The sequence below is a fragment of the Pseudochaenichthys georgianus genome, chromosome 5 (genome assembly GCF_902827115.2).
Source record: "Pseudochaenichthys georgianus chromosome 5, fPseGeo1.2, whole genome shotgun sequence".
Classification (NCBI taxonomy): Eukaryota; Metazoa; Chordata; class Actinopteri; order Perciformes; family Channichthyidae; genus Pseudochaenichthys; species Pseudochaenichthys georgianus.
The window spans coordinates 22,237,827-22,249,596 of NC_047507.1; the positions used below are offsets into that span (position 1 = coordinate 22,237,827).

At 37.9% G+C, this 11,770-nt stretch overlaps 1 protein-coding gene across 1 annotated transcript; it reads left to right on the forward strand.

Moving 5' to 3' along the window:
• Window positions 1–154: 154 nt before the first annotated feature.
• Window positions 155–2,971, forward strand: pfdn5 (prefoldin 5). The gene is made up of 6 exons (XM_034083110.2): window positions 155–265; window positions 618–720; window positions 1,807–1,838; window positions 1,944–2,018; window positions 2,121–2,226; window positions 2,568–2,971. The coding sequence occupies exons 1-6, from the start codon at window positions 200–202 to the stop codon at window positions 2,651–2,653; spliced, it is 468 nt and encodes a 155-aa protein (XP_033939001.1). The 5' UTR covers window positions 155–199; the 3' UTR covers window positions 2,654–2,971.
• Window positions 2,972–11,770: the final 8,799 nt, after the last annotated feature.

Below are 11,770 nucleotides of genomic sequence, written 5' to 3' on the forward strand. Positions count from 1 at the left end.
GAACAAACGTTTTGTCATTTTTAATGTTTTTTTTTACATTATACCAAATTACTGTTATGGCGCAATTGAGTTCTCGGTGGAAGAAGCAGGTGCATTTGTTTTGTTGTCCACAGGGGGGCGGTGTATCAGACAAATCCCCGCCCACACCCTTCACCCGGAAACACAATCACGAAGGGTCATCTCGCATCTCGCTACCAACATGGCGGTGAATCTCACAGACCTCTCCCTGCCTCAATTGGAGGGACTCAAAACCCAACTAGATCAGGTAATATGTGTGTAGTGTGTTTGTATTAAATGTCGCTGTGCTCTTTTATATTGTCTTTATGCGGGCGAATATCTGAATGAAAACGGGAGGGCGTGGGTGGGCGAGCTAGCACATCTGAAGCTAACGGTAATTAAATACCCAGAGCCTGGTGTGCAAGCTGAACATGTTAACGTGATTTGACTGTCCGGCATTGTTTAACACATGTAGACAACAGTAAAAAAAATTGACATATGAGGTGGGAACACATGTGGTTAATAAGTACGTTTTAGCTATATATGGCTTCTGACAGGTGTGTTCGATTGGTGTATCTTCTCTAATGTCTGATGTGTTTGTACATGTGAATGTTTTGCAGGAGGTTGAGTTCTTGACTTCCTCAATAGGTCAGCTCAAAGTTGTCCAGACGAAATTTGTTGAAGCAAAAGACAGTATGAACGTCATGAACCAAAAAAATAAAGGTGAGTATTAATAGGATATTGGCTTGGTTTGAATTGTCCCTATGACTCTGGATCTAAATCACTGAAAGTTAATGGTAAGGACTACTATACTGGCAGACTCTGGATCTAAATCACTGAAAGTTAATGGTAAGGACTATACTGGCAGACTCTGGATCTAAATCACTGAAAGTTAACGGTAAGGACTATACTGGCAGACTCTGGATCTAAATCACTGAAAGTTAACGGTAAGGACTATACTGGCAGACTCTGGATCTAAATCACTGAAAGTTAACGGTAAGGACTATACTGGCAGACTCTGGATCTAAATCACTGAAAGTTAACGGTAAGGACTATACTGGCAGACTCTGGATCTAAATCACTGAAAGTTAATGGTAAGGACTATACTGGCAGACTCTGGATCTAAATCACTGAAAGTTAACGGTAAGGACTATACTGGCAGACTCTGGATCTAAATCACTGAAAGTTAACGGTAAGGACTATACTGGCAGACTCTGGATCTAAATCACTGAAAGTTAACAGTAAGGACTATACTGGCAGATAGAGGGATGTTTCAAATGCAGTCTGATAAAATCTGACCAGTCACTGTAGAAATAAATATAAAAAGTCAAGAAAACCTCTACACAATGTTCAGGTTGTATTAAAGAGCATAGCATCAGAAGGCTATTGGCTCTGAGGATTTCAACATATTGACACAGGGAGACATGCATACAATATTTGATCACCTTAGGAATATTGAGAGGAAATGTAGCTGGGGGACAAAGATGCACCTTAACAGAGTTACTGGAGTGATTGGCTAATTGAGGTCATCTGTGGATCTTAATTTGCTTTGATAATTAATACTACACTCTTCTTGATGTTGAAATGTGATGAGTACAGCTGTCATACTTTGCAAGGCTTTCTCTCACTAACGTAAAAACGGTTCTCTTGAATTGACCCACTCATTCTGTTGCAAAAGTATGTGCTTTAAATATGCATTATATTTTCTAAGGTGTAATGTCAGTTTGATGAAAGTGTTTGATATCATCCACTACATCTGCTGCTGAAGTCAATTTTATTATTTTTCCCTTTCTCTTTATTCTCATACAGGAAAAGAACTGCTCGTGCCACTCACCAGCTCTGTATCCTTTGTTTTACATTGAAAAAATATATATTTATCTTGTGATTTAAATGGAGTTGTGTTTCTTGAGATGTACAGACTTGTCCTTAACGTTTCTTCTTCTCAGATGTACGTCCCTGGATCATTAAATGATGTGGAAAATGTGCTAGTGGATGTTGGGACAGGCTACTATGTTGAAAAGGCAAATATATTTGTATTTGATTGTCCATAAATAATTGTATACTGAATAACTTGAGTAAAAATGTAAATGATTCTCATGTAAAACATTTAATTTGTCTGTTAGAATGTGGAAGACTCAAAACAGTTCTTCAAACGCAAGATAGACTTCCTCACAAAGCAGATAGAGAAAATTCAGCCAGCGCTTCAGGAAAAACATGGAATGAAGCAAGGTAAGTTAAATTTGTATAGATATCGGTCTTCTTTTTTCACGTTGTCATTGCAATATCTTAAAAGGCATGTCCAATGCATAATTTGAAAGAATTGTATACCAAGTACTATAATTATTATGCATAGGGGTTTATAAATCAAATTATTACAAAGCTATTTTCACTAGATTTCCAGTGAGACTTTCCCTAAAATATACAAGGACTATTTTCTTTATTCAACACTGAACAGCAGAATATTTTACACAAATAAAATGAATGTATTAATATATGCTTCCAAAAAACATAATTTCCAGAAAACAATACTTTATTATGATTCACTGTGCGCATTTTGTTCTTTCTTACAGCTGTGATTGAAGTAATGAACGTGAAGATCCAGCAGCTACAACAGAACCAGCAGTCGGCACCGATGATTGGGCCCGCCAAGGCTTAATGAGAACACCTGTTTGAACTCTACATGTTTGGGATGGATTTTTATGTTTCTGTGCCAATTACTCACATCTGCTGTTGTAGGTCAAGTAAATGCCCGCCTCTTATCTGAATAAATCAGTTTGCATGTCATGTTAAATACTGAAGAATGTAGACGTTTTTGTTTCTACCTGAAATAAGTGCACCAAACCGGTCACCAGTAGAGTATTAGTAGGCTATTGTCACAGTAAAGCAATCATGTGTACTTGGCTAAAAAAAAATGTAATCAATTAAATTGGGTTTTCCTTTAGTTTGCAAAAATTAAAGAGGTCACTGCAGTCAAGGAACATTGTTTGTCTCATTGTGTATTCATCAGTGTGCTTGACAATCAATTGTTGTATTATATACTATATTAATTTGTGATTTTCTTGGAAAGAAAAGTAAGTTAACTGCAACATAAGATGTATTGACCTACATACATACGAAGGTGTTTTCACTTAGTAGCTATTTAATTAAACTGCCCAGGTTAAAGCAGTAAAGAGAGAAACTGAGAATTACACGAGTCTGTAGACATCCATACTATCCTCTGATCAGCCACAAGTTTAATCACCTGTATGTTATCAATTATGTGAAGCCTGTAAGGCATAAGTGAAGTGCAGAGTTGACAACACTTGTTGATAGTGCTATAGATGCGCTGCGAATAAAATTAGACTGTTGCTCCTTTGAAAAAGAAGAAAACAAAACAACATAGATTAGCTCCATGGCACAATGCCGAAACCTGCAAAATAAAGCAAAAGTCGAGACAACTTGAAAGGATATGGCGTTCCAATAAACTTGAATCTCGTTTAATTTGGCATATTACTCTCAATGAATATAAGAAAGCACTGCGTAAAGCGAGAGCAGCCTACTACTCTTCATTAATAGATGAGAATAAGAATAATGCAAGATTTCTTTTCAGCACTGTAGCCAGGCTGACAGAGAGCCACAGCTCCATTGAGCCTTCTATTCCCATAGCACTCAGTAGTAATGATTTTATGTGCTTTTTTAACGATAAAATTGTTACTCTTAGAAACAAAATTAATGACCTCTTGCCTTTGACCAGTATAGTGTTATCGACAGCTCCCGGAAACCTAAGTTCTAATATTACACTAGATAGTAAACTAGAATGCTTTTCAGCCATAAACCTTGAACAATTAAATTCAATGATTCTCTCTTCTAAACTATGAATGTGCATGTTAGACCCAATTCCAACTAAGCTGTTGAAGGAAGTTTTTCCATTAATTAGCACTTCTTTATTAAATATTATGAATATGTCTTTATTATCAGGCTATGTTCCACAAACATTCAAAGTAGCAGTGATGAAACCGCTTCTTAAAAAGCACAACCTCGATCCAGAGGTTTTAGCCAACTATAGACCTATTTCTAATCTTCCGTTCCTCTCAAAAATTCTTGAGAAAGCGGTCGCAAAACAGCTGTGTGATTACTTAAAAAACAATGATTTATTTGAAGATTTTCAGTCTGGCTTTAGAACACATCATAGCACAGAGACAGCTCTGGTTAAAGTCACAAATGACATTCTAATAGCCTCAGACAAGGGACTATTGCAAAGACTAGAGCACTAAGTTCTTAGTGCTTAGTTGGCATACAGGGAACTGCTGAAATATTTTATATTAATATTTTTGATGGAAAAATGAGCCTATTTCTTCAATACCTTCCAGGTTATGTGACCGATTCACTAAAAATCAATGTTGGGTCAAAGAACTACACTGGCTGCATAGGACACACCTCTTTTTATTGCATTGTATTACTTTAAATATTTTATATTAATAATTTGATGAAAAAATTAGCTTATTTCTTCAATACTGTACCTTCCAGGTCATGTGACCTAATGACTCAAAATCAATGCTGGGTCAAAGAACTACACTGGCTGAATGGGACACACCTCTTTTTATTGTATTTTAACACTCTAAATATTTTTATATTAATATTTTGATGGAAAAATGTGCTTATTTCTTCAATACCTTCCAGGTCATGTGACCGATTCACTCAAAATCAATGCTGGGTCAAAGAACTACACTGGCTGCATAGGAAACACCTATTTGTATTGCATTGTAATACTTTAAATATTTTATATTGATAATTTGATAGGAAAATTAGCTTATTTCTTCAATACCTTCCAGGTCATGTGACCTAATGACTCAAAATCAATGCTGGGTCAAAGAACTACACTGGTTGCATAGGGCACACCTCTTTTTATTGCATTTTAATACTTTAAATATTTTTATATTAATATTTTTGATGGAAAAATGAGCCTATTTCTTCAATACCTTCCAGGTCATGTGACCGATTCGCTCAAAATCAATGTTGGGTTAGGGTTAGGGTTAGGAAAATACACAAGAAGAGGAACACTTTCCAAAGCCTTAACCAGTGGTGTCAGCAATTATTATTACACTATGTTAAGACAGACACCAGTATAGGAAATAATGGCTGGTAACATAAGCAGAAGCCTCACCAAAGACGTGTTAAAGAAAATATCCTCTGAAGTGAAGAAAAGTGCAAGGCTCCACGATGACATGATGCTTGAAGTCATGTTGAATCAAAATATAATCAAAGAGAGCAGCAGTCATGCATCATCAAAAGGCTATCTTCAGCACCTACAAATTGATCCGTTTGCTGTACATTTATACACAGATGCTGGAATAAAGATATTGACTGAGCACTTGAAAAAGCCAACACCTATGACTCTCTACCTTGATGCCACAGGCAGCGTGATACAGAAAATTCCTGATCAAAATAAGCGGGTCTTGTATTATGCTTTGGTTTTGCCCGGAATAGGTAAGGATAAGCCTCCCTTGCCTGTCACAGAACTGATCACCAACAGCCATTCCATTCAATCTATTTCCCATTGGCTCATGGAATTTAAAAGAAAGTTGTCTTACATAAGAAAAAGAAAGATAGCACAGGTTGAGACAGATTATAGTTGGGCTCTGATAAACAGTGTGCTTCTGTCTTTTAACAGGGAAAATATGTCAGTGTACCTTGACAGAGCATTTGAGATAGTGTCTGGAACTGAACTGATTCCTAACTTCACTGTGCTGCATCTGTGCTCTGCTCATATCATGAAGGCTGTGTCACAAGCATTTGGAGAAAAAAACTGTAGACAGAGGCACACAGGAATATGAAAAATTCTGTTTTGCGTACATCCTGAACTGCACAAGCAGGAAGCCCTTGATGTTTTTTATCATATGTGTGTGTTTTTTGATGCAGAGGAGTACACTCATTCGGTGAAACAGAGCTAAATGTACCTCGACGAGTGCATTTTGCAAACTCGGGACTTGAAACTGGAGGAAAGTGGACATGTAATGGGAGAGGAGGAAAGCAAAATGGAAACAAATGCTCATAGCATTATTGGAAAGTCCCCTTTTACACAAGCTTTTCAAGTCAGGCGGGACCAAGCAGAGAGTGACATTCTCTCTGACGATGCTGTTCATGTAACAAACCACTACCTCTGTCCTGGTGTCATTGATGCACTGTTAAAAAACTACATGGGGATCTTCCCATTGTGGAGTGGTTTGTTGCTTGGGGATCTGTCGCGACATAGAAAAGGTACCTCTAAAAAAGATGGAAGTCATAAAACCAGGGATACCAACTGCCATGTTGAGCTCTGGTTTGGGTTGGTCAAACACTCCATCCTTTTAAAAAAAAGTACCTGAGACCAGCTGAGTTTGTCTCCAAAATGTATGCCTCAATACAAGGAAGATATATAGAGCACATTGAGCAACACAATCTGCCAATGCATATTCTGGACAAAAACTTTGGACAAACTAGCAGGCCAGATGATGACCACGAGGAACAGTGGAACAAGCGGGAAAGTTCTGCTGGTCACACCAAGTCCAAGTCCAAGTACTTCAATCCACCAAAAACACTACCCAACCCCAAGAGCCCACCTGCCACAAAGGTGAAGAAAAGAAAAGTGGACCAACAGGAAAAAGACGCACAGGGAAATGTGAGTTTCTCTAAGACTTACTATGTTCAAAGTGTGTAAATTGTTCTCCAGCATTTTAATTGTAACAATGGAATAAGTAAATATTGTCAGAAAGTAAAGCATGGACTAAACTGCTAAAGAGTGAGGTGAAGGACAAAGGACATGAAGTATTATAACCCAAGATGATTAGGTGCATGTTGTAGGTAGGGGGAGAATATGAAGATGAAAAATGTAAATACAGCTTACAAACTTATAACAGAAACTATATTTCCAAATCAGACTTTAAACTGCAATTACAGTTTCTGTTCCTGAGCAGCCTGTTTAATGTAATTTAGTGAAAACTCTAAAAGGGACTGAGGTTAAATGCATAAATGTGTGTAAATATTTAGAGTGTTAAAATGCAATAAAAAGAGGTGTGTCCTATGCAGCCAGTGTAGTTCTTTGACCCAACATTGATTTTGAGTGAATCGGTCACATGACTTGGAAGGTATTGAAGAAATAGGCTCATTTTTCCATCAAAATATTAATATAAAAATATTTAGAGTGTTAAAATGCAATAAAAAGAGGTGTGTCCTATGCAGCCAGTGTAGTTCTTTGACCCAACATTGATTTTGAGCGAATCGGTCACATGGCCTGGAAGGTATTGAAGAAATAAGCACATTTTCCCATCAAATTATTAATATAAAAATATTTAGAGTGTTAAAATGCAATACAAAGAGGTGTGTCCTATTCAGCCAGTGTAGTTCTTTGACCCAGCATTGATTTTGATTGATTAGGTCACATGACCTGGAAGGTATTGAAGAAATAAGCTAATTTTTCCATCAACATATTAATATAAAAATATTTAAAGTATTAAAATGCAATACAAATAGGTGTGTCCTATTCAGCCAGTGTAGTTATTTGACCCAGCATTGATTTTGAGTGATTAGGTCACATGACCTGTAAGGTATTGAAGAAATAAGCTAATTTTTCCATCAAAATATTAATATAAAATATTTAGAGTGTTAAAATACAATAAAAAGAGGTGTGTTCAATACATGTATGCTCGAGAGTGAATTTGCTTCACATTCACACGATCGAGAAGCTGTCGATTTATTAAAAAGAACATTTTTCTTGTCTAATTGTAAAAGTCATTTGTTGATGGTCCCTAAGTGAAAGCCTCGTTTCGCGGAGAAGATCTCCCTGTTAAACTGACGCTGCTGGTGGGTCCGGGAAACTGACGCTGCTGGCGGGTCCGCGAATGTCCGTCGAATATCCAACCTAAAACTAAATTCACCGCGGTAGGAATCTTGGTGTTATATTTGATCAGGATTTATCCTTTAACGCCCACATCAAATCAATTTCAAGGACCGCCTACTTCCATCTACGTAACATTGCAAAAATCAGGCATATCTTGCCTCAAAACGATGCAGAGAAACTAGTCCATGCATTTGTTACTTCAAGGCTGGATTATTGTAACTCCTTATTATCAGGGTGTACCAAGAAGTCAGTCAAGTCGCTTCAGCTGATTCAAAATGCTGCAGCTTGTGTACTAACCAGAATTAGGAAAAAGGACCACATTACTCCTGTTCTGGCTGCCTTACACTGGCTCCCTATAGAACACAGGGGTAGAATTTAAAATTCTTCTTCTCGCCTACAAAGCCCTTAATGGGCAGGCGCCATTTTACCTTAAAGAACTCATTATACCCTACTGTCCTACTAGGGCATTGCGTTCTAAGAATTCAGGTTGTTGATTGTTCCTAGCATAGATATATATAAACACTAGATGACTCACCCGCGCTGCTGGCCAATGGAGACCGACGTTGCCACTTGGCCGCCATCCTGCTATGGCTTATGTGCTCTCATTCATAACATTATGGTTTACTATTTAAATAACCATAGCTTGCTCAATTTTCAACTAATTTTCAAACGGTTTGGTTTTTTATAAACATCAAAGATGTAGTTATGATACTGCATACTTATAATCATGGACTTTCATATGAAAATAACATTAATCAGATAAAGCAAAAGATATACACACACACACAAGGTATTTATATTAAATATTTGCCGGTGTATATATTTCCATTTATTTTATTATATTGTTAATATTTAAAATAAATTATAAATAAATTATCAAATTAAAATACATTTATATTTTATATATAAAAATCGGTCTCATGTTACCACTTTGTAAGCCAAGAGTTGTTAATTTAGCAATGCCTTAGCTTGAAGAACAGGGACACAACTAATGACAATAGCATATGTTGGTATATTATTTAGATATTCACACCTTTATCAGAAGAACCAAACCAACATAAAATGTGCTCACAGACAGGCCAGTCTAATTTATCACAATTATTTTTGACATGAGATCTTCATATCATCCTAGTTTTGTATTTAGTTTCTAGATTTGTAAACAAATCCAGAACCTTTGAAATATGTTATTGAAAAAAGACCAAGAATAATATAAACTGTACCATGTGTCCTTCTGTAGTCCATTTGTGGTTTGGCTTGTCTCACCCCGGCTGATATATCACAAAATCCACTGTTTAAATTGTTCCCTATATTGCCCCTATGCCCCTGTAAGGTGTCCTTGGGAGTTATGAAAGGCGGCCCCCCATCATAAATGTATTATTATTATTATTATTATTATTATTAAGAAGAACAACTTGGTGTGGTGTGGAGGGGATGTAGGAAGCAGGAGCAGGTGGGGAGAGATGGGGCTTCAAGGTTCAAGGTTATTTGTTTTAAACGTGTCTTGGAGATAAGGACCAGCTGCACACAATAAAATACAGTATAACACAAAACCAATAAGACACACGGTGACACATGGCACACCAACAATCAATCATCGTCCAGCCTCAGCTTTGGTATTCTTTCACAACCATGTTATGGGTTTATTAGACTGAGCAAACATAAACATATGTGGTGATCCCACGGGTTCTTGTTTGCAGACAGCGGCGATTGGAGCAAAAGTCCGACAAAAGTCCGGCATAGTCAGGTACTTCTGTAAACACAAAGCCAGCAAATTCCTGTATCATAATGCAAGATGTTTTTAACAAGCCAAACCACTTGGAAGAAATTATGTGTAACTTAAGTTATGTTGAAAAGAAAGAGCAGTTCTGCCTCTCCCACTGGTGTAAAGTTGCTGGGTGAACTTTGTAATACTAGGTCTCACTCACAGTTGTTATTAGCCAGCTAATAAATACAACCACATACACAAAGAAAAGCTGTAATTTCAACATGTCCAAGCATCCTGTATCATAGCCATGCTAATAATGTTTATAATAAACCAAACCGTTTGTAAATCAGTCAAGATTTCAGCGAGTTAAGAGTATTTTTGTGCAGATCACTCACCTGACAACAGCTACCATAACGCGAATCAGAGTACGCCCCTACACACGGCGGCGTGCGTTACCGCTTGGCGGTGGGCGTGTCTTGAGCTTGGGGAATCAACGCGAGCAGCCCGACCAACAACCAACCACATGAATGTCCCGCCCCGGACATACAAAGCAAAGCATTCATGCTACATCCATGCTGGCTAAATATACTGTCTATGCTTGCTAGCTGTCCATTCAAACGAAATACACTGGATATAAACTCCCCAAACAAGCGAAAACCTACCAGTTTCCCCCACTGTCTTTGCCACCTCCCCCCATGCCTGGCTCCTCCGGTTTGTATCCCTGTATGTTCCCTACCGCCACGATCATTTTCTCCTCCTTTTGTTGACATATGGGAAATAACTGCGGTCTGGCTCTCCCAACATACACCAGGTTTGATTGGCTACTGCTTGTACTGTCAGATTTACATACGAGGGATTTGATTGGCTGACGCCTCCGTCGAGGCGGCAAAAGTAGAACATTGCTCTACTTTTGCAGCGAGCACCTCGAGAGAAGCTACGCTTTGCTCCCGCAATGCAGTTCGGCGAATCGTGACGTCACCCCATTCAAAGTGAATGGGCATGGCGGCCGGTCAGCTACGCTGGAAAATCTCCCATGAGCCATCTAGTGTTTATATCTATGGTTCCTAGAGTATCTAAAAGTACAATGGGAGCCAGAGCCTTTTCTTATCAAGCTCCAAATTTGTGGAATCAGCTTCCAGTTTGTATTCGGGCGGCAGACACCCTATCCGTTTTTAAGAGTGCGCTTAAGACCTTCCTTTTTGATAAAGCTTATAGTTAGGGCTGATTAGATTCAGCCCCTAGTTTTGCTGATATAGGCTTAGTTTGTCGGGGGACATCTTACTTCTTCCTTCTCTCTGTCTGTCCTGTGTACTCTAATGTTCCGATTAACCCAGCTTCCCCAAATTTCTTTCTTTTTGGTGTCTATATATACGCTGGGATCCGGAGTCATGGATGATCCTGCGGTCCTGTGTCCTGCATCGCGAGCCCTGGATCTTGAGTCGTGACTGTGGTCCTGGATCATAGGTCCTGGATGGATATCCTCGTGGATTCATCTTCCTATTATACACACATGCATTTCCAAATATTTGGACTAACTATCTTGCAAATGTATTATCTTTTCAATTTACACACGGCATCTATTGCACGTCTGTCCGTCCTGGGATAGGGATCCCTCCTCTGTTGTTCTCCCTGAGGTTTCTCCCATTTCCCCCTTTAAACTGTGGGTTTTCTCCGGAAGTTTTTCCTTGTACGATGTGAGGGTCTAAGGACAGAGGGTGTCGTATTGTCATACTGATATTCTGTACACACTGTGAAGACCACTGAGACAATTGTAACATTTGTGATATTGGGCTATATAAATAAACATTGATTGATTGATTGATTGATTGATTGATTGATTGATTGATTGATTGACTTGTTTAGTGTGTAGTCTCCTATTCAAATTATTCCCGCAAAAACAGATTAATTATATCACAATTGTTTCTATCAAGACTTGCACATCGCAAACTAGTATTAACCTTTTATCCTGCATTAATTTATGCAGTGATCAGCCATCATACTAAAAGACATTGCTTTTGTTTGCAATATCCATTTCAAGTCCACTCACTTAAGGCTACTACTAGTACCTTGTTACACACAACAAATTATATATAACATTTATATAAGTCATTATGCATAATCATTTTTATTTTATTTTTTAACCTTAAGCTGATTACAGAACATTTTAAATTAAGGACATTTAATTTGAGCCTAAAAGAGTATTTAAAGACGAT

Excerpts from the sequence above, each read along its gene's own strand:
- pfdn5 (XM_034083110.2), top strand. The coding sequence starts at position 200 with ATGGCGGTGAATCTCACAGACCTCTCCCTGCCTCAATTGGAGGGACTC. Across the intron at positions 266-617 it reads TCAAAACCCAACTAGATCAG|GAGGTTGAGTTCTTGACTTC; the intron begins GTAATATGTGTG and ends AATGTTTTGCAG. Across the intron at positions 1,839-1,943 it reads TCGTGCCACTCACCAGCTCT|ATGTACGTCCCTGGATCATT; the intron begins GTATCCTTTGTT and ends TCTTCTTCTCAG.